The sequence below is a fragment of the Talpa occidentalis genome, unplaced genomic scaffold (assembly GCF_014898055.3).
Source record: "Talpa occidentalis isolate TD23 unplaced genomic scaffold, MPIMG_talOcc4v2.1 talOcc4.4, whole genome shotgun sequence".
In the NCBI taxonomy this organism is placed as follows: domain Eukaryota; kingdom Metazoa; phylum Chordata; class Mammalia; order Eulipotyphla; family Talpidae; genus Talpa; species Talpa occidentalis.
The window spans coordinates 52,648,626-52,671,700 of record NW_023604295.1 but is presented as its reverse complement, the minus strand read 5'-3'; the positions used below and the strand labels follow the sequence as shown (position 1 = coordinate 52,671,700).

General features: G+C 37.4%; 2 protein-coding genes across 5 annotated transcripts in view; both read left to right on the top strand.

Moving 5' to 3' along the window:
* Positions 1-244: 244 nt before the first annotated feature.
* Positions 245-21,325, top strand: LOC119258126 (OX-2 membrane glycoprotein-like). The gene is made up of 6 exons (XM_054700603.1): positions 245-470; positions 2,209-2,547; positions 3,236-3,535; positions 11,683-11,791; positions 13,421-13,524; positions 21,265-21,325. The coding sequence occupies exons 1-5, from the start codon at positions 383-385 to the stop codon at positions 13,500-13,502; spliced, it is 918 nt and encodes a 305-aa protein (XP_054556578.1). The 5' UTR covers positions 245-382; the 3' UTR covers positions 13,503-13,524; positions 21,265-21,325.
* A 309-nt stretch (positions 21,326-21,634) lies between these two features.
* The window catches only part of LOC119257525 (OX-2 membrane glycoprotein-like), a 32,709-nt gene continuing 31,268 nt past the window's right edge, over positions 21,635-23,075 (top strand). For all 4 annotated transcript variants that reach the window (XM_037525560.2, XM_037525559.2, XM_037525561.2 and 1 more), the window contains exon 1: positions 21,635-21,913. In XM_037525560.2, coding sequence (XP_037381457.1) covers positions 21,893-21,913 — 21 coding nt within the window. In that variant the 5' untranslated portion in view covers positions 21,635-21,892. The remainder of the gene's footprint in view (positions 21,914-23,075) is intronic.

Sequence of the window (23,075 nt, the reverse complement as noted above, 5' to 3'; positions counted from 1 at the left end):
CTGCGTACCCGGTTGCTGCACTACATTTTTATTTTTGTATTTTTTTAAGATTTATTTATTCATTTATACAGGCACTGGGTACAGTCAGAAGCAGGGGAGGGTGAGAGGATTCACCAGAGCCAGAGTGGGGAGCCAGAAAAGGCAGACTGACAACGTACACTGCTGAGGGGAGCAGCGAGTGCAGCTGTTGTGCCACGTTGCACTACATTTAAAGCGCAATAAAAAGACTGATAAGGCCAGGAGGGCTCCAGGACTCCTTCTTGGCCCATCCTGCCACTACAAGACCTTGCCAAATATGGTTAATACATAAACCAGAATTGAGGAAATTGGGAGACTGGTCTTTTTTTCATTTCAGTGTTAGAGCTGTGTTTGAACATGAAGTATGAGGACTTTGTCATCAAATCTCATGAATTTTCTATTCCATCCCATTCTTCAGTTGTTCATACTTTCCAGCTGGGTGCAAGGATCAGGTAACTCTTCACTTTTTCTCTTAAATGCACTTAGCTGAAGATTAATGTTAAACAAATAGCAGATTGTGGTCTAATTTTATAAAATTAGGTGAACAGGGCATTATGTTTGGATCTTGTGTTAACCATGTAGCCCTCCCATGTTGTAGGCATTTAGCAAAAGTTTAATTGAAGCATATTTGAAATAGTGAATTAGCAAACAGAGAAGGAAAGAAAGGTAACTGGGACTGCTTCTGAAGTGCTTCCAAGTGGGTCACACTAGAGAGGACTTAAGCCAGAAGGAAAGAAATGAGTTCTTTACAAATGAGTTAGTTTTGCATATTTCTTGCAGTCTCTTTGCCTTTGAAATTGAGTTTGACTTGTTTTGAGGCTCATCCTGTTTATTAAGAAGTTACTTGTTTTTATATTGTCAAATATTTGTTTCCTTTGTGGATTTGCTTTTTTACCTAAAAATAAAGTCAAGAATGAGAGACAGTTAAATATTTATTTGGGAAAAAATAATTTTAATTTGGGGCACACAGTTTCATCGAGAAGTCCAAAAGTAGTCTGAGATGGGATGAAAGTTGAGGGGTTTTATGGGAAGAAAAGAAAAAGATGAGGTAAAGTGTTAATTTGGGCTAAGAGGTTTAATCTATTCTTGGATATACATAGTTACTAATTCTATTCTCTACCAAAAATGCACAATCATAAATTTTGTGACAAGGATGTTCATTTACCTGTTGACTTTTCAAACAATGTTAAGGATAATTTCTGCTCACCTAGTCTTTTGCCACATTACAGATAACAAACTTTTTCCAACATGACATGGCTGATCCTATTTTATAATGGCTCCACTATATCTGTTTCACATAGATGATTTTTCAAGTTGAGGTACTCCTGAAACACATTAAGGATTTAATAAAATATTCAAGTCTTGTTATTGTCTAGCCATTTAAAAACTATTTGATTAAAGCTATTTAACTTGAATCCCTCTAAAAGCATTTTGGTTCATGGTACAGGCAACCCACATGGCGAAGCGGACCTCTCCTGTCTCACCAGCTGCTCCCCTCAGCAGCGTATTTTGTCAGTCTGCCTGTTCTGTTCCCCACTCTGTCTCTGGTGAATCCTCTCACCCTCCGGCACATATGGCCTATACCCTGGTTCTTGCATAAATCTTTTTTTAAAAAAAAGGAATGAAAGGAAAGCTAACAGGAACTAAAGTGGAGGTCACCATTGTTCTACCTACATGGGTTAAGTTTCTGATAAAGTGTTTTCTTCTGGAGAATAGGTCTTCTAATGGAAAATTCACTAGACTTACTTCAACATGGTTACTTTGTTTTCCCTTTATACAAGATATGAGGTGTTTTTTCCTGGCTCGCAGCATGAGACTAGTAGGCTTCCTGCTGCTAAAACCTACACAATTTTTAGTCCTCCATCAAACTGGAGTCATCAGGAATTTGTCACTCTCAAGTCAGTTCAGCTCAGTCTCCAATTCATTAATATTACCACTGATCATCTCATATTGGTTAATTTATATTTCAATTTTACATTCACAAATATTTGTTGATTAGTAGAACTATCCCAGAAACACATCTAGAAATGAGTTATCAATAGTGAAGAAGGTTAGACAGTTTATTTTCTTGTGAAGAAGAGATCCAAAAAAAAAAGTAATTATAACCCAGAGTTAAGTGCTATTATAGGATTAAGTCCAGGGGAGTTTGAAAGTAAATTTCTTTTAATCCATACTGGGTCTCATTTTCAGATTCTGCACGTGGGATAAAGCACAAAAGTAATGAGACAGCTGTATTGGGAGGAAATGTGACAATTTTCTGCAATTTGACATCTCCAGAAGAGATTATACAAATTACTTGGCAGAAGATCCAAAACTCATTACCATACAATATTGGCACATACAGCAGTAAATATGGAGAAAGGATTCTTCCACCATATATAAATCGACTGCACTGCAAGTCCATCGAACCCAATTCCTCATTCATAACTATCCGTGAAGTGACATTTGAGGATGAAGCCTGCTACAAGTGTCTGTTTAACGTGTTCCCACGTGGCAGCCATGGAGGACAAATCTGCCTTAACATTTTTAGTATGTAAATGTTTTGTGTAGATTCAAAATCATGGAAATGTAACTTTTAAGGTTTAAGTCCAGAATAAGAATGTTAGAGAAGGAAAGATCCAGGCAAATTCTTACTATGCAAAAGAAAAAAAAAAGCAATTATGGTTACACGACTTGCCCATTTTCAGAAAGTGCTGGACCAGCCATAGTACTTAGGTCTTCTGTGCTCTCATCTAACTTTTTTGCACTGCACTGCACTGGTTTTGTCCGGTGCATAAAATACATGAATGGCATCTAGTTTTTCCCTATAAAAGATAGGAAAAGAAAAAGAGAGCAGACGTGAACAAGAACACTTTAACAAAACTAGAATTTCTCAGTCTTCAAATTCACAAAGTGTTTAAGGACTAGTGATAGAGTCACAGTGTTGCCCATTGTGTTGCTATAAATGTAAAGTATTGTGGATGTATCCAGTGCAATTTTAAGACTGAATGAAAGTGGAGATATCAATTGTTCCTCTCAGTCTGGAGGATAGATGGTATAGGCGATGGAATTGTTGAGTAAAATACAAGGAGAGGTAATGTGAGGACATATTTTCAGTAATTTAGCTTCACACTGAAAGATTGGGAAGTCCCTATTTAATACAGTAGAAAAGTGAGTGTGACATATTTTTATATTTAATTTTCTTCTTCTTCATTTCTTTTTTTTTTTTTTTGCCTAGCTGAACCTGAATTAAAAACTGAACTCCAAACCAACCTTGACTCTGCAGGTTTTGTTAGGTTTATTTACTCAGCAGTGGGTAAACCTGCTCCTCAGATATCTCTTTTCCCTGCACAACTCCTGGTGAATCTGTCAGAGGAATACCATGCTCAGAACCCAAACGGCATAGTGACTGTCATGAAAAAGTATAACATCTCCGTGGAGATAGTCAAGTCCCTGAGTCTCCCGTACCTGATTGTGAAAATGGTTCATCCTGTGAAGCACGAGGAGAAGATTGTCACTCTGCCATTGCAAGAAGAACGTAAGTACAGTGGTAATCAACAAGGGAAATATTTACATATAAAATTCACAACCAGGGCCTCCCTGATGGTGCAAGAGGTTAAGCACCGCACTATGAAGCAATCCACAGCCTCTGCAGCATGAGTTCGATCCCTGGCCAGGGAGAAAACCACATGGTGAGGCAGAATTCTCCTGTCTCACCCGCTGCTCCCCTCATCAGTGTATTTCAGTCAGCCTGCCTGTTCTGTTCCCTCCTCTGTCTCTGGTGATTTCTCTCACCCCCTGTATCTCTGGCCTGTACCCTGGCTTTTGTATGCATAAAGAAATAAATCTTAAAAAAAAAAAATTCACAACCAGAAGTGTAGTCCTCTAATTTTGAAAATGTAAGTCAATGGAAAACACCCACATGGTGGAAAGAATCAAACAATGAGACAAAGAAGTCCCCTGCCCCAGCCCTGCTTCTAGGGTAACTCTTCTTACATGGCTAATTTTCAGTTGATTTCCTGTATGTGCTTCCTACTGAATTTCTGCCACAGTTCATGAAAATTAGGCTCATTTATAACTCCTTCAATGTTTCCTCCTCCCAATAAATTTCTTTTCTTCCCACTAGAGTTGCTTTTCTGCTTCCCCCTGTAACTTTTAGCAGCCTGGTTAAGCCTGCTTTGTCCTCTCCTATCTTAGCTGCCTTTTCCTTCATTCACCTTCCTCCCAAGCTCTTCCAAACACATCTTCTGTTTCAAAACCATAGTTAAACAGGGTGTGGTTCCTATAGGATACATTTTTTTAAAAAAAAAAGATTTTTTTTTTTTTTTCAAAGATTTATTTATTTATTTATACAAGCACTGGGTACAGTCAGAAGCACGGGAGGGTGAGAGAATTCACCAGAGCCAGAGCGGGGAGCAGAGCTGAGGGGAGCAGCGGGCCGCAGGAGAGGTCTGCGCGCCATGTGGGACCCTCCTCCAGTGGCCGGGGAGCAGCCGGGGATCAAACTGGTGCCTCAGAGGCTGCGAGCAGCTTCGCAACCCAGCGCTCAACTGCTGCGCCACTGGGGAGGCCCCCCAAAAAAAGATTTATTTATTTATACAAGAACCGGGGCAGGCCAGATGTGCAGGAGTGTGAAAGGATTCACCAGAGATAGAGTGGGGAACAGAACAGGCAGACTGACAAAATACACTGCTGAGGGGAGCAGCAGGCCAGACAGGAGAGGTCTGCTGCACCATGTGGGTTGCTTCACAGACAGCGGGGATCAAACTGGCACTGCAGAGGCTACAGACAGCTTCACAGTGCTGTGCTCAACCACCTGCGCCACTGGGAAGGCCCTCTATACTTTTAAAAGTGAAAAAAATCATCCTACCTAGTCATTTTTATAAACTAGAGCATTTAGTCTCTATATTTAGTATCAATACAGATGTACTTAGGTTTTAATATCATTTTCAGTTATGTGATCTGTTTTATGTCCCTTTTTTGTCTTCCTGACTTCTTGTGAATTAATCATTTATTTTTATATCACCTCTCCCCAGTTAAACTATACTTTCATATTTCCTTCTTACATGGTTAACTTGGAGATTATAACCTATATCTTGACTTATCAGAGTTTAATATAATTTAGTACATTCACTTCTTCCTGGATAATGTAATAGCATTTATCAATTCTTATCTTTTGTGTTACTCCTCTTTTGTGCAATTTAATTCCTTATATATATTTAATACAAAGATACATTATTACTGTTGTCATTCTTGTTGTCTGTAGTAATATTCCTTTCTACTATGTATAATCTTTACTTTATTCTTTCTGCTGTTTTTCTTTGTCATGTTAAAAGTTTTGTTTTTTTTCTGCCTAAAGAATTCTTATTTTTTCTTTTTAAGAGCTTTTTTTTTTTCTCCTCAGTGCAGGCATACAGGTGGCCAATATTTTTTATTTCAGTTGCGAATTGTTTTGATTTTTGAACACCATGTTTGCAAGATTCATATTTCCAATTTCATAGGCTTAGTTCATCACTTCGACAGTGTTTTTCCACTGATTTCTTACCTTCATTACTTTTGCTGGAAAGATCTCTCAGTTTCACTGCTGCTCATTTGAAAGAAACGTGCCCTTTCCCTTCTCAGTTACATTTAAAATTTTCTCATTGTATTTGTTTTATAAGTTTTATTATTGTGTACCTTGGTGTCATTTTCTTTGTATGTATGCTGCTTCAGTTTTCCCAAAATTCTTGAGTCTGAGTTAAGTCCTTCATTATTTTCAAAAGATTCTTGCCTATCATTTCTTCAAATATTGCTTGTATTCTAAACTCTTACCTTTTTCTGGGACACAAATTACAAATGTGTATTTAATGTATGAAATAATTACATGATATATATTTTAAATTCTGTGTCTGAGAATTCTAATATCTGAATATTTAGTGGGTCACTTCCTATTGTCTATTATTTTAAAATCAGGTTTAAGTCAAAATGAATTTTTGGGTATAATTATCTTTGACTACATGCTATACCTTTGGTCATAGTTTTATAGAAATATAATTCACAGGAAATTCATCTATTTAAAATATATAATTCAATGATTTTTGTATATTGACAAGATTCATGCAGCCATCAGCAAATCATATGTAGAACATTTTTACTACCACAAAGAAACTCCAGACTCCTTAGTGAGAACTTTGAGTTTCAGCACACTGTGGTCCTAGCCTTAGGATCCCACTGATACTTTATGTCCCTATATATTTACCTATTCTGTCATTTCATGTAAATGAACTCATACAATAGGTGTCTTTTGTGATAGGTGCTTTTATATCCAGAAATCATTAAGTTTTGCTTCATTTAGCTAAAAACGGAGATGATCTGAAATAGACATTAGTCCTTAAAAAGTCAAGTGCATATCTGATTGAATCTAATCAAAATAGAGTTCCAGTGCTTCCCTGGTGGCGCAGGCGGTTGAGCGCTGCGCTGTGAAACTGTCCACAGCCTTTGCAGCACAGGTTTGATCCTGGCCAGCCAGGGAGAATCCCATGTGGCGAAGCCCTCTGTCCTGTCTTGCCCGCTGCTCCCCTCAGCAGTGTATTCTTTAGTCTGCCTGTTCTGTTCGCTTCTCTGTCTCTGGTAAATCCTCTCACCCTCCCAGGATCTGGCCTGTACCCCGGTTCTTGTATAAAATAGTAAAATAATAAATCTTTAAAAAAAAATAGAGTTCCAGTTTTAGCCTATAGTGGATACCAGAACATTTTGTCCTTGGCAAGTTTTTATCTCCAATTTTTATTACCCTAACCCTTTTTAATTGTTGAAATTCATATTCAGCTTCTCAGTATTTTAGCACATGCCCAACTTCTCAGCACTTTCACTGTAATTGTTCACATTTTTATTTGGGCAAAAGTATATGCAGATGCCTGGCTTACTTTTCTTGGCTTCCCATTTTTACTGGATCTTGGCCCTTGAATTCTTAATAAACTTGAAACTTTTTGTGCATTCAGAATTTTAACAATAATTTGTCTAATTTTTGTGTGTGTGTTCTCAGGAGGAGGATTGGTCTTAAACACCCTGAATCATTGCATTTTCAAGTCCATTAAATTTTTTTTCTTAATCCCATCTCTTGAACTTCCTTTACAAATGTTTTTAAACTATGGGCTACATATCTGACTTCTGGTAATTAAGGAAGACATGTACATGTTCTACTGAAATTACCTCTTCTATTAAAGCTTTAACCTTTTTAAGTCACATATTGCCATAAAACATAATGGGTTAAACAATATCATCCCTCTTTTCCTTCCTGCTAAATTCCCTGGTGATTTCCCCTGAAATCTTGTTTGATTTGCCCAAGTGATGTCTGTCAATCTTTCAGTGCATATTTAATACTGAAATTTGTGCTGTGTATGTGCAGGTTGACATCTGATATGGGACAGACACAAAGACCCCAGACTCATAATGCCTATATTGCATGCTTGGGGATGTAGAAATGGGTGATTTTTTAAATTATTTAATTATTTATTTTTTAAATGATTTATTTATTTATACAAGAACTGGGGTACAGGTGAGAGAATTCACCAGGGAAATCGGGGAGCAGAACAGGCAGACAGACCAAAGACACTGCTGAGGGGAGCAGGGGGCCAGGCAGGAGAGGTCTGCCATGCCATGTGGGTTTCTCCCTGGCCGGCCGGGAATCGAACCTGCGCTGCAGAGGCTGCGGACAGCTTCACAGCGCAGCGCTCAACCTGCTGCACCACTGGGGAGACCCAGGGGTGATTTTGACTGTGATGTTTATTCTGTGATTCTTTTGCCATCTGAGTCCTGAGCCTTTCCGGAGTCTACATCACTTTCTCTGAAGCCGTGGCCTCCTGTGTGCACACACATACTTGCAGCCTCTTTCATCCTGCTCCTTCATAAGCATTCTTCTGTCCACTTTATGTCTTTCACAACTTTCTTTTAAGTTTCTTGCTAATTTTGAAGGCCACGCTTCCATTTGCTTGTTTTTCACTTAGGCATTTTCTTTTTGTAATTTAATTTAAAGGAGTTTCAGGAAGTAAAGGTAATTTTTTTGTGTGTGTCTTGAAACTAATGTTAATAAGTTGATATTTCCTGTATCTTTCCATAAATCATGGATGAGAATATGTCAAACGAGTGTCATATCTATTTCCCATCAACGTATTGACTAGATTACTCTGGTTAACTTGGCTTCTCACTGAGATAGTCTATAAAGAAGTAACATCAATTAGTGGGTTCATCCCTGTTTAGCTTTGTAGTAAATATCAGGGATATAAATCCCTGATTCTGCTGAAAACATAAGGAGTTTCCCTCTCCTACCCCATTGACCCCTGGACTGTGTTCATAATTTAGTGTTAAATTCCTCTTATTATGCCTCCTCCACCTGTGTTAAATGAGTTATGAACGTCTCATTGAAAAAAGACCATAATTAAAACCAGGAACTGAGACAAAGTGCTGTACATTCTAAAATATGTGGCACAAACTTCACCTAAAATGCAGACTTTCCTAATCTACCCAAAGGACACAAATACATTAATTCAAAAGGATACCTGTTTATCGCAGCCTATTTGCAATAGGTAAGATATGAAAACAACCCAAATGCCAAAAAATAGATGACTGGATCAAGAAGATATATACACAATGGAACACTATTCAGCAATCAAAAAAAGATAAACTATCCTATTTGCAGCAACATGGATGGAGCTGGAAGGGATCATGCTCAGTGAAATAAGCCAGAAGGAAAAAGAAAAATATTGGATGGTTTCACTTACAGGAGGAATGTAGGGGAACCAAATGAGGGACTGCCGACGACCAGCCTCGGCAAAATGTCGTGAGAAGACACTGACACTTGATGAAGTACAAGTATCTTCTACTGAGGGACTCAGCAGGTCTTTATTCATTTTTTGCAAGCAGTGAGATGACATCATCATATGCATAGAAGCAAAGCAGAAACAATCAGTGCTTTCTTTTCCCATAGACTACTGGCTCCTACGGGTCTCAGCAAGATGGTAGCCTTCAAGGTTAATAGATAAAAAAACTAAACCTCACACTAAAACTCATTATTTTAGTTTAGACAATTACCTAAGACAGTTGATAGTGGTTAGTACACTCTATCAGCTAAAGCCTAAGCATCAAAAGATTCTTCTTATTTGCATGGCCTTCAGCTGAAGACCGGCTGTTTTCTGGTTATCAGCTAACAGGGTTTTCTACCTACAAACTTCTTAACACAGTTAATTTCATTTAAAAACTTTCCCAAGAAACTTCTAAAAAAAAGCAAAAGAAGGACTTACTATAATTGTTGTGCTGGATTGCTTGTCAGGCATGTACAATAAATTGCCTCCCATTGTCAAGTGGGCCAAGTTGTTTAATAACTAATTTTTAAACAGATAATTTTCCATACCATTTACTTACAGTATGCCGGTACATATAATTTATTGCCCAATGTATTTTCTGAGAGGTTTTTCTCTTTTTGTGACCATGATCAAGAACAAAAAACAAAGGGATGTATACAGGTTATAGATTAATCTTTAGCCCCACAGTGTGAGGCACAAGGAATCTTCAGCTCCACGGTGTGAGGCCCTTTTTCTTCAGCCCCACAGTGTGAGGCCCTTTTTCTTTTCTTTTTTTTTAGATTTATTTATTTATTAATACAAGCACCGGGTACAGTCAGAAGCGTGGGAGGGTGAGAGAATTCACCAGAGCCAGAGCGGGGAGCAGAGCAGGGAGGCTGAGGTACACTGCTGATGGGAGCAGCGGGCGGCAGGAGAGGTCTGTGAGCCATGTGGGACCCTCCTGCGGTGCTCCGGGGAGGAGCCGGGGATCGAACTGGTGCTGCAGAGGCTGCAGGCAGCTTTGCAACGCAGCGATCAACTGCTGCGCCACCGGGGAGGCCCAGTGAGGCCCTTTTTCTTAGCTGCTTGCCAGTGTCTTATCTGGCTGGGGCAGCAAGACCCCTCACAAGGGACCAGGAAAAAATTATAATAAATTAAAAAACAAAATTAACAGGCAACCATTAATCAGAGACACTCTGCAGGGGAGGGGAAGGGAGAGGGACCAAATCAGGGGAGGGAATGTGTTCTTACACAAGGGACTATGGTGATGTGCAGAGGTGAACTGGTGGTGGGAATTTTGTGGGGACTACACTTGAGAGGAGAAAGCATGCATTGTACAAAAAGGAAGAATGATGTAAAAAATATATATAATCAAATTAAAATTTTTAAAAATGCAGACATTCCTAATAGTATCTCAGGGAAGAAGTAATTGCTAACAAGAATTTCTCTTTTCCTTCAGTGGTAATTAAAAAATTCAAAGTAGCAAAGTAAAAAACGGTGAGAGGTGAAAGTGAACAAAGAAATAATATCAGTCTGACAATTACAAAGAGGACAAGAACACCTATCACGAGCAGACCTATGAATGTAAAATGTACAATAGTTCATGCCGCTTAATGTAAGCACAAATTTCTTTAAGGTTTATTTACAAAGAATAAAGATTCATTTTTATAGTATCTCTAAGAACTATCACTGATAATCAAATAGTGGCCTTTTGCTAAACTTCAGTTGTAATGAAAAATGCAAGTTATGTTCAGAAAGCTACAAACAAGTAAAATTTGTATTGTAACCTAGGAACTTTGTAGTCAAAATAACTGGTAAAAATGTTGATAATCAAAATTTACCATTTTCTTTTCATATGCATGCAGGCTCTGGAGTAAGAATTGTACTCATTTCACTGTTTTGCCACCTAATTAATCTCTGTTTATCATTGAAATTTTCTGAACATCTGAGTTTTCATTTATCAACTATACCTAATAATTATAGTGACCTAGGTGATGTAAATAATCCTTACAAAATGCTTATCACATTGTTTAGAACATTAATCTTATACACTGTATATGTTCAAGGAGTACTGGCTCACACCTCTTCGCATGTGTGTTACTGCACCATGCCCACCACAAAAGTGCCAGTAACCCTCCATCACATTTCACTGGACCCCTCTACCTTTCCTGTTCTCACCCCCACACCCTCTGGGAACCTGGTAACCTCAGTTCTGCAGTTAGAATCCAAAGGTGTGTTTTGGCTTGGTCTGTGCCTTTTCTTTTTAAAATATTAATCTTAAATACATATTATAATTAAAAATTAATTTCTGAGGTTATTACAGACCATTGGACATTTCAGTTTTGACTATATTTTGCCTAACATTACATTGTGATGAATATTTTGTGGTTGTATCCTTTTTCTTATTCTTGAGAGTGGTAAGATGATATTGATGAGCGTATTCTTCAATAAAATGGAATATGGCACTTAATCTTTTTTTTTAAAGATTTATTTATTTATACAAGAACTGGGGTACAGGCCAGATGCGTGGGAGGATGAGAGGATTCACCAGAGACAGAGCAGGGAGCAGATCAGGCAGATGGACTGAATAAACTGCTGAGGGGAGCAGCGGGCCCAACCAGAGATGTCTGCTGCGCCATGTGGGATTCTCGCTAGCCAGCCGGGTTCGAACCCGCGCTGCAGAGGCTGCGGACAGCTTCACAGTGTGGTGCCCAACTGCCTGCACCACCAGGGAGGTCCTGGCACATAATCTTATATCAATTTGAATGTCAACAACAATGAAAAATCAAAAGAGCACTGAGATTTATGGAACAGTGTCTAGAAATGAAGTATAGTTATAAATGGTATTCTTCTGGTTTGTCTTTTTCAGATCCTCCTGATTCTCCTATTATTTGGGCAATTACTTTTGTTGTTGTACTCATAGTTGCTCTATTGCTTGCTATTTTTCTTTTTTGGAGATGCAAAAAGAAAAAGAAAATGTAAGTGAAATTATTGCCTGTCTGTGATAGAGCTCAGGTGTGTAAAATGGGAGTGGTTTCAAATCTGAAAAGAAAAATCCAAGTGCTTTGGCAATATTAATCATGGAGAGCGAGTCATCGTGGGAAACTGTCCATATCCTTGGTCACTCCTGCAGTCAGGATTTGTCCTAATTAAAATGATACCCTACATAGTATTGTCATGGAATACACTGTTAGTAATAATTCATCTTCATGGTAAATTGAGTTTAGGATTCTTTCTTAAGGACAGATTTTGTTAGGAGAGAGCTTATGAACTTCAGATTATTCGAGAGGGTTGAAAAAGTCTAAGATTGGAAATTTAAGGTAAATTTTTCTGACATACCATAGTAAGATGAAAGTGATCGTATTTTAAAAGACTCAAAAAGTAAAATTTGTACTCATTAATCAAGTACTTCTTTAGTGCCTATATATGGCTATGCGTTGTTCTCATAGACGTGACTACAACAAATAATTCTTTCCCTTCAGAAGCTTATGTCCTAACCTGGAGAGAGAAACAATAGAAAAATACAAGGAAACAAAATAATAGTGGTAGTTATAAGCCTATTTCAGAAAGTTAGCAGAGTGATATAATGAAAGAGACTAATGGACTAATTCAGGTTGAGTGATAGCTCTGAGGAGGTGACATTTAAATTGAAGAAGGAGTAAGAAAAAAAGTTGTGAGGGAAGTTCTGGATGAAGAGTGTGAGACAAAAAAGGAGGGTTCATGTAGGTATCAAGGCAGAAATGAGGTTGGGTGTTCCAAGAAAAGAAAGAGATCATTTGGCTAAAATGATTTAAAAACACAGATGGGGATCAGAACAGGTAATGACCATAGGCTTGGAAAGGCTTTTGACTTTTCACTATCTACAATGTTAATTCCTGTAAGTATTTAAAACAACAGTACAAGAATTCAATTTACACTTTGAAAGGATTTCTCTGGCTGGAATGTGGACATGTGGTGTTTTAAAAGTCAAAGATGAAAGGGGAGTTTGAAAGAAGACTGTAGCAGTCAAGGTGGGGATAATGGTGGTGTGGACTAGGGTGGTAGCAATGGGGACTGAGTGGCTAAGGAGATGTTCAGGAGAACAAGATGTGTTGATGGATCAGATAGGGGGAAAATAGAGTGAACAGGAAGAATTATCCTGATGATACTAAACTTTTTCTTATAGATGAAGGGTCCTTTCATAAAAATGGGAAAGATTAGCAGAACAACAGACTTTGGAGAAGGATAAAGAGTTCTATTTTGAACATGTTAAGTTTGGAATGCACAGTTGATATCCAAGAGTATATGTTATTTATCTATATATGAGAATCTGGAATTTGCAAAGCAGATAAAGACCTGCAGCATACATATGAGAATATGGTGGATATGTTCTCCCAGAGGACAAACTATAAATGATAACTGACTTAGAGTAGAAATAACATGCAAGTTCTTTATTTGGAGTACTTTTGTGTTGAATTAAGCATTGGAAGATACTTTGATTAATCTCTCAAGAGAATTTGAATCTGAATCTCCCAATATTTTTATTCCCAGTACACTCTAACAATAATCTGCTCTTAGGGGGAATGTTTGGCTATAGTCATCTTATGGGTACATCGATATCGTTACAGGAGTAAAAATAAGGATGACCATAAGCCTGATGATACTGAACAAGACACACCCTTGCAAGGCATGACAGGGGCATCTAAATGAAAGACTTTGTTCTTGCACACAGGTAACTGTGGTGTGTAATTTTTGCTGCCATTTGTGTATAAGTCAAATGTATGATAACCTTCCATATCAAACCATATATTTAATAGTAACATCCATCATTTTTGAAACAACGTTTCATTTATATAATCCAGTTTCGTGAACTTGTGGTTTCAAGTGAAGGTATATTAATATTAATGTCTTTGAATGTTTCTCTTATCCTGTGATTCAGGACCCCTCCCACCATCACCATTTGAGTGGTTTTTTTTTTTTCTGATTTTAGTAAGTATGAGCATATCTTCACATACTTGTTAGCCATTCAGTTTTCCCCTTGTGTGAAGTTCTTGTCTACATCTTCATATGATTTTTGGTTGGTTGTCTATATTTGCAGAAATTCATAATACCCTAAACGGTGTACACTAGATGCTATTTCTATTTGGCATCACTTCATTAAATTTCTGTTATATCCTTGAAAGACAAATGCCTAATGCTTTAGTGTTGTTAAATCCATCAATTCCTCACCTAATAGTTTGAGCTTGGGATCTTATTTATAAGTTCTCGTCCACTTAAATTCACAAATTGCCCTCTTATAATTACTAGATTTATATTTTTCTACTACATATTTAGGTATTTAGAACTTCATACATAATGTAGGATTGATACATAATTTTCATCATATAAGGAGCCTGATTACCTAACATCTGCTACTATATATTATTTTTTCATTGATGAGATCAATTTTTCAACTCTCTCCAGTAGAAATGTTCCCAAAGATAAATTTTAGGTTTCTTCATAATTGCACAATTTTTATTACTAGGGTTGTTTTGTTATGTGTTGAAAGGTAGTAGGGAAAAATAATTTCTCTCTTTTATTTCTAATTTGAAATATCTATTCAGGGTTACAAATGCACGTACATCATGAAACCAGTATATTAAATTCTTTGAAAATACAGCAAGAATTTGGTTCACCCAATTTATAGATTAATATGGGAGTATTGATTTTGGGAGAATTTTCAGTATAATAATAATTTGTTAAGTGACTTCGATACTTTAAATTTGTTCACTATAATATAGAATGCTATCTTATTTTAAATAAATTTTAAATGAAATTTTCTTAGTTTTATTTATTTAAAAAAAATTTTTTTTTATAGAGGCATGTTTTATTTATTTGTTTGTTTGTTTGTTTGTTTGTTTGCTTATACATGCACTGGGTACAGTCAGAAGCGCAGGAGGGTGAGAGAATTCACCAGAGCTAGAGCAGGGAGCAGAGCAGGCAGAAGGACCGAAGTACACTGCTGAGGGGAGCAGTGGGCAGCAGGAGAGGTCTGTGCGCCATGCGGGACCCTCCTCCAATGGCCAGGGAGCAGCTGGGGATCGAACTGGCGCTGCAGAGGCTGCGGGCAGCTTCACAACCCAGCACTCAACTGCTGCACCACCGGGGAGGACCAAATTTTCTTATTTTTAATGAAAAAATAAGACATTTTAATGAAATGAAAATCTTTCTTTTAGAAATAAAAACATCATTTTTATTTAGTAGTTTAGGAACATTTCTGAATTTTGCAAGTTAACCTGGATTTCAAAACTTGGTTAAACCCTATTAATTCAGTTTTTCTAATGAGCTAATGGTTTTCCATATAATGATTATCTATCCTGTATAAGATGACAGTTTTGCTTTCCTTCCTGGTCTTTAGACCTCCTGTTGGTATTAACTAACAATAAAAACCAACCAATAATAAAAACCATCTTATTTCTAAATTTAAAGGTTTATCTTTAAATTTAAATTTCTCCGTGGAATAGAGGTATCACACGCCCAGACTTCAAACTATACTACAGAGCCATAATAATTAACAAAGTATGGTACTGGCCTCCCCAGTGGTGCAGCGGTTGAGCGCTGGGTTGTGAAGCTGCCCACAGCCTTTGCAGTGCCGGTTCGATCCCCGGCTGCTCCCAGCACCAGAGGAGGGTCCGACATGGCACGCAGACCTCTCCTGCAGCCCGCTGCTCCCCTCAGCAGTGTACCTCGGTCCTTCTGCCTGTTCTGCTCCCCGCTCTGGCTCTGGTGAATTCTCTCACCCTCCCCGCGCTTCTGACTGTACCCAGTGCATGTATAAACAAACAAACAAAATAAATAAATAAATAAAACATGCCTCTAAAAAAAAAAAATAAATAAGTATGGTACTAAAACAAAAACTAGACATAAAGACAAATGGAATTAAATAGAAAGCCCAGAAATAAAGCCACACATATATGGAAGACTAATCTTTGACAAAGGAACAAAGACTATGCACTGGAATAAGGACAGTTTGTTCAAGAAATGGTGCTGGGAACACTGACAACCACATACCAAATAATGAAACTAGACACTATCTCACACCATGCACAAAAATCAACTCAAAATGGATAAAGGAATTGGACATAAGACCTATAACTACCATGGGGATTAAATTGGTAATCAAAAACTTTTCAACAAAAAAATGCCAGGAATAGAAGGTTTCACTTGTGAATTTTACCAAACTTTTCACAAAATTATGGATAGCTTCTCAAACTCTTGCAAGAATATAAAGGGGAGGGAATATGCCTAAGTCATTTTATGAGTGCAGTATTACCTTGATATCAAAGCCAAAGATACCACAGGAAACAAAATAATGGGTTAACATGCCTAAATAATACAAATGCAAAAAATATCATCAACAAAATACCAGCAAACCAAATCTAACGTATCTAAAAGGATCATACAACATGACCAAGTAGGCTTTGTCCCTGGAATGCAAGAATGGTTCAACATCTGAAAAATTAATGTTACACAACACATTAACAGAATAAAGGCTAAAAATCACACCATTATCCAAATAGACGTAGAAAAAAATTGACAAAATTCAACACATTGTCAAAATAAATATTCCCAACAAACCAAGACTAAAAGGAAGTATCACAACATGATAAAGATCATATATGAAAAGTTGATAGTTATCAATACACTTAACAGTAAAAAACTGAAAGCTTTAAAGACCAAGGCAAGGATGCCTACTCTTGCCACTTCTTTTCAACATAACACTGAAATTTCTAGCCAAAGCAAATAGGCAAGAAAAGGAAAAGGCATCAAAATCAGAAGGAAGAATTGTCCTTTTGGCTGACATGATTTTATAGGTCAAAACCCCTAAAGATTCTGTAAAAAATTATTAGATCAATATAAACAAATTCAGTAAAGTTATAGAATACAAAATCAAGTTGTGCTTCTACACATTAACAATGAAATACCTGAAAAAGAAACCAGGGAAACAATTTTATTTATAATAATATTCCCCAAATTACTTAGGAATAAAATTAACTAAGGTGATGAAAGATTTGTATACTAAAACCCAAAACAAAGGAAGATACAAACAAATAGAACAACATCCATGTCCATTTATGGGATGATTTAATATTGTTAAATATTAATTTAAAAATTTTATGACCCATTTGTTCCTTTTAGAATTTTATACATTTTGTGGTGAAAAGTTGAAAGCATTTCCATTAAGAGCTGGAACAAGACAAGGATGTCCACTCTCACCACTGAGTTTTCAATATAATAATGGAAGTCCTAGCCAGAGCAATAAGACAAGAGAAAGACATACAAGGAATCCAAATAGGGAAGGAAGAAGTCAAACTATCACTATTCACAGATGATATGATAATATACATAGCGAACCCCAAAAACTCCACATAAAAACTAATCAAACTAATCAATCAGTAAAGTAGCAGGATACAAAATCAATGCAAAAATCGGTAGCCTTCCTATACACAAACAATAAATCTGAAGAAGAAGAAATCAAGAAAACCATCTTGCAGCAACCTGGATGGAGCTGGAAGGGAACATGCTCAGTGAAATAAGCCAGAAAGAAAAAGACAAATACCGAATGGTCTCACTCATAGCAGGAATTTAGAAAACCTAAATAAGGGACCAGGAAAAAGACTAATTATAATAAAGTAAAAATCAAAATCAACAAGCAACCATAAACCGGAGACACACTGCCCGGGGTAGGGGGAGGGTGGAGAGAAGGGAATAGGATCAAAACAAGGGTGGTGGGAATTTTTAGGTACCATAACAATGAAAATGAAAATGCATACATTGTGCAAAAATTAAAAATGATGTAAAAAATAGAGGGGAGGGATTGGGGTCAGAATGGGGGGTTGCAATTGTATGGGGAATATAAAAATAAAATTTATTATTTAAAAAAAAGATGTAAAAAATATATAAATAAACAAGCAAAAAAAAGTAGAACTGCAAAATTATATAGTTGTAGATTCCCTAAAAAAAAGAGGTTTATCCATTTTGTATAAGTTTTAAAATTATTATGATTGCTCATACTAGTGTTCTCATTTTTTCTATGTCAGTATTCTTATTATACTATATTTCTTTTTCTCTTAGACACTCTTGCTATAGGCTTGTTCAATTAATCTCTAAAAATGTCTTTTTATATTTATTCAATTTTGTTTATTTTTAATTGTTTTTGTCTTCAGTTTTATTTTATCTGCCCTACTTATCTTACTGAAACCACTGTTTGCTTCTTTGTTCAATATTGGTATCTGATAAATATAGTTAAGGGCCTCCTCGGTGGCTCAGGCGGTTGAGCGCCACACTGTGAAGCTGTCCGCAGCCTCTGCAGTGTGGGTTCGATGCCAGCGGGCCAGCAAAAAATCCCACATGGTGCAGCAGACCTCTCCCCTTAGCAGTGTATTTTGTCAGTCTGCCTGTTTTGTTCCCTGCTCTATCTCTGATGAATCCTCTCACCCTCCCGTGCATCCGGGCTGCACCCCAGTTCTTGTATAAATAAAATAAATCTTTAAAAAAAATATATATATAGTTAAGATGATTAAATTAGATCTGGGTGCTGCTTTAACTGTCCAAGAATTTTAAATATTTTTTCTTTTTTGCAAAGTGTTACTTAAGTTATATGAGTGCATTCCTTTTTTTCCCTCAAAGAATATTTAAACAATGTTTATGTTCCAGGAATATTTTCACATTTTGTTCACTATAATATTTGTGTTTTAAACCTGCTGTCATAATTACTCATAAGTGTCATAATTACTGATATGACATTTTTATTTCCTTTCATTATTAACTTTCATATTTCATATTAGTAATATTTTCTTTCTTCTTAAGTAAAATATATTTTAATTTTTTCTCTTTAGGTCATCTAACATTATTGTAAAAATTATTCTAATAATATTGTTATTAGTTTGTGCCATAGTTTATGCCTATTCTTCTAATACATTCCCCTAACTTACTTAAGGTATTACTTACGTTTATTTTTATGTTGATTTCTTAAATATAACACATTAACATAATTCTCACTTATCTCTCATGCTCTCATTTCCTAACCCTTGTCTTCCTTCCATGTAAGTTTCATTATTGAATTATTTTATTTAATGACAATTTTAGAGACCTCTCTTCTTCTAAGCAATTATGAACTTTGATGTTATTTATTCTTTCTGCATATTTTCCTGTGTAACCTTCTCCTGGATTAAATTTTAATTTTATGAAAATACCACTTTTGAAATTTTTTTCAAATTCGGTCATGACAACACATTTGCTGAGAATTACATGTTTGACAATATCTTAATTTTTTTCTATTCTCTTATAATCTAGGACAGAGTTTTTCAGTGGATTTAAAAAATTGAGGTCAAACATAATATCAAGGTTAAGCAAAATATCACCTACCAAATATTATCTATATATAGGAAAAAATAGGAAAGATTAAAAATAAAGCAATAGGAAAAGCTATATTTGGCAACAATAAAAAATTATCTAATGTAATAATACATATTCACAAAAATCATGTAGGAGAATGTTTGTAGAACACTACTAAAAATAACTCAAGCTGGAAAACAAACAAATAATCTAAAAGAGAGACTTATTTTAAGGATTGTTTGTTAAATATGCAATAATATCATACCCTAACATAAAATAATAGTGACATTATTGATCTTACTATGTAGCAGGAATTACCCTCAGAATCTGCATGTTCAACTAGCATCAGATTGAAAACATGAACTATAGGGCCTCCCTGGTGGTGCAAGGGGTTAAGCATCAGCATTATGAAGCTAGCAGCAGAAACTGCAGCACGAGTTCAATTCCCTGCCAGGGAGGTGACCCACATGGCACAGCAGACCTCTCCTGACTCCCCTGCTGCTCCCCTCAGCAGTGTACTTTGGTCAATCTGCCTGTTCTGTTCCCCACTCTGTCTCTGGTGAATCCTCTCATCCCCCAGACCTCTGGCCTCTACCCCAGCTCTTGTATGCATAAATAAATCTTTTTTTAAAAATTAAAAAAAAAAAAGAAAACATGAACTATATAGTTTAGTTTCAAATGGTTTTGTCTGTACTGAACATATACAGACTCCTCCTCCCCATCGTTAACCCCAAAACAAAATGATATAACAACTATTTATAAGACATTTACATTGCATTAGGTATTATAAAATCTAGAGATGATTTACAGTATTTGGGAGGATGTGCATAGGTGATATGCAAACTCTAAGTCATTTTAATAAAGAACTTAAGCATCCAGGGATTCTGGTCTACTGAGGGTCCTGGAGTCAATCCCCCTGGATAGTGAGGGACAACTGTACTTAATTGTTACAAGAGGTTATGAATTTGTTACATTTCCATTTGGCTCCTCTGCCTGAAACATGGAGTAATTCAACAACTTACCCAAGATCTCATAGCTGCTCAGCGAACATATAGATGGGCTCCAGTAGTGAATTTCTGTAGTGCCCCCTTAATCACGGTTTGCTTTTCAAGGTTCTGTTACCTGTGGTCAACTGCAGTCTGAAAATAACAGGTACAGTTAGATATTTTGAGAGCCAGAGAGTACATTTATTATAGTTAATTGTTATACTATTAGCTATTACTGTTAATCTATTACTGTGTCAAATTCATAAATTAAACTTTGTCAGGGGTATGTAAGTACTGGAAAACTTTTTGTTTTTAAAGATTTATTTATTTATACAAGAACCGGGGTACAGGCCAGATGGGGAGAGTGAGAGGATCCACCAGAGACAGAGCGGGGAACAGAACAGGAAGACTGACAAAATACACTGCTGAGGGGAGCAGCGGGCGAGACAGGAGAGGTCTGCTTTGCTTGTAGGTTGCTCCGCAGCCAGTAAGGATCTATCCTGCACTGCAGAGGCTGCGGACAGCTTCACAGCGCTGCCCTCAACCGCCTGCACCACCAGGGAGGCCCAGTACTGGACAACTTAAGGTATAAATAAGTTTTGATACCTCCATGGTTTCAGGCATCCAGTGGGGGGCGGGTCTTGAACAATATACTCCATGGCTAAGGTGGACTCCTGTGTAACCACCCATTGTCTTGGGTGCTGTTTTTGTGGGACACATAAAAAAGATTCCCTCTGACTAACTTTTTAACTCATTTTAATTTGTGACTCATTTTCCCACACATTCATTTTCATATGTAAAATAAATGTGAACATAAGTAATGGTGGTCCCCTAACACATAGATCATTTGTCTAACTGTAAAAGTAACAGGAAAATGTTGGGGGGAAATTATGTGTCAAAGTAAAAATTTCCAAATGTCTGTGGTATTTCAGTTTCATTTTTAAGGCCCTTTTAGCCTATGCCAAACAGGGGGACATGGATTCACCCCCATTTGAAAAACCGCCTCTGAAGGTGGTGGCAGGAAAACAGAAAAGGCTGTAGGAGGTGAACATTTCATTGATCTGGGTGTTTGTTTTGTTTTGCTTTTTTCATTTTTTTTTTTTTTTAAGATTCAAGAAATGTGGAACTTGTCAGACTAAGAATATTCATCATCCTTACAAGTGGAAGAAAATCCCCACAATAATAAGGAAAAGTCGGGTTATAAAAGAGGAGCATTACAGAAATCATTTCATTTTGTAGAAAATAAAACTTCTTTTGCCTTTAAAAAAAGTGTATATTGGTCAAATTCAACTTCAAAACGTTTTACATTTCATAGGTGACATGAATAGCATTTCTTAAAAATCATTTCTAACATGCCTGTTTGTAGTGCGGCTTGTCTGTCCACCAAATGCTGAGGCAGTGACGTAATCCACACGCCCCCTCCCTCCCCTTTCTACTATAAAAACGGAATAAAGAATATATTGTTTTTCTCAACACGTTTTCAGCTCGCCCACTGAACTTCTGAAAGATGCACAGGCTAGAATGAGTACAAGTAAACTGGAAATTCACTTTGCCTTCGTGCCTTTGCAGAGGGTGATGGGGAGCCCGAGGTGGGGAGCTTAAAAGGAGGGGCTGCAGGAGGCACTGGTGCCCGCTAGTGGGCCGTGTAGCGGGGTGGGGCTTCGCGGCGAGCAGAGGGCCCCGGTGGGGGAGCCCACCGTCGTCTTTTTACGCCTCGGCGCTCCACGGGAAACCAGGATGAATTCGCTCCAGACACTGGTGAGCCGGGACGCGCGCGCCAGGGTGAGGGCGCGGGGCGGGGGTCGCGCGGGGGGTCCCGGGGGGCGGCGGCTCCCCACAATGGACTCCGGAGCTTGGTCGTGGGGTTTCTCTGCCCTTTCGCTCTCAGAGTTTAAACCTCGCTGAGAAGCAGATGTTGCCTTCTGAGAAATGATTTGCGGGTGGTCAATCAAAAGCCCTAGAAAAAGGCTGTTGCTCGGCAGGTTGCTCGGTGGTCTTTGTTATTCGAGGGGAGAGCTGGGCAGGAGGCGCTTACAGCTACCAGGGTATTGGCTAAGTGTTGCCACAAAAGCTGGGGTGGGGTTGCAGAATTAAGGGTTCAGTTTCCGCGGTAGCTTCCTTCCTCCTTAATGCTGAGGGGGTCTCTCTATCTTCTGGGTTTTTGAGTTCAGAAGCCTTAAAGGATCAGTGAAACCCAAATTTCCAAAAGTGACACACGTTGTGTTTATTCAGGATCTGTTTACATGACTCCAAAGGAAGAGAAGGGCTTTTATTTATACTGATAGAACTAACCAGAAAAAATTAGCAATTAAAAAAAAATTAATATCGAATTGCATTAAGATAATTCGAGGTGTTTTTTTTTTTTTTAACAAGCAATTTATTGGCAAGATCTGTACACAGCCAGTTATTTCAGTATCTTGCCACGAGGTATTTTTTCCATACACAGTTTATGGGCAAGAGGACACAGCCAGTTATTTTAGTGTCTTGCATCGAGGTGTCTTTTTTCATAAACAACTTTATTGGTCACACCTCACAGCCAGTGATTTCAGTATCTTTCTTCGCAAAGGAGAGGGGCGGACTGCTATCCACTGTCCACTGCATTCCAGATGTTTATAATCTTCATTAGGATCCTTCAAAGCAGGACTTTACAAATAAGGAAATAATTTTTCCAAGTCCATGCACTAGATCAGGATTTGTTTTAAAAACATTGAGAGGGAAAGGTATATAGAGAGTAATGCCAGATGGGCAGCTGTCAGATAAGAGGGAAGACCTTTGGGACCCCCGTTTTGGCAAATGATTGAAGTGGAGCCTCCATTTCCATATTTACATTCCTTGTATATGATTAATGTTTTTATTTTTTGCTACCCCTTATTAGCATTTAGTATATCTTAGGCACTGCATGGAGTGCTTTCAATGCTTA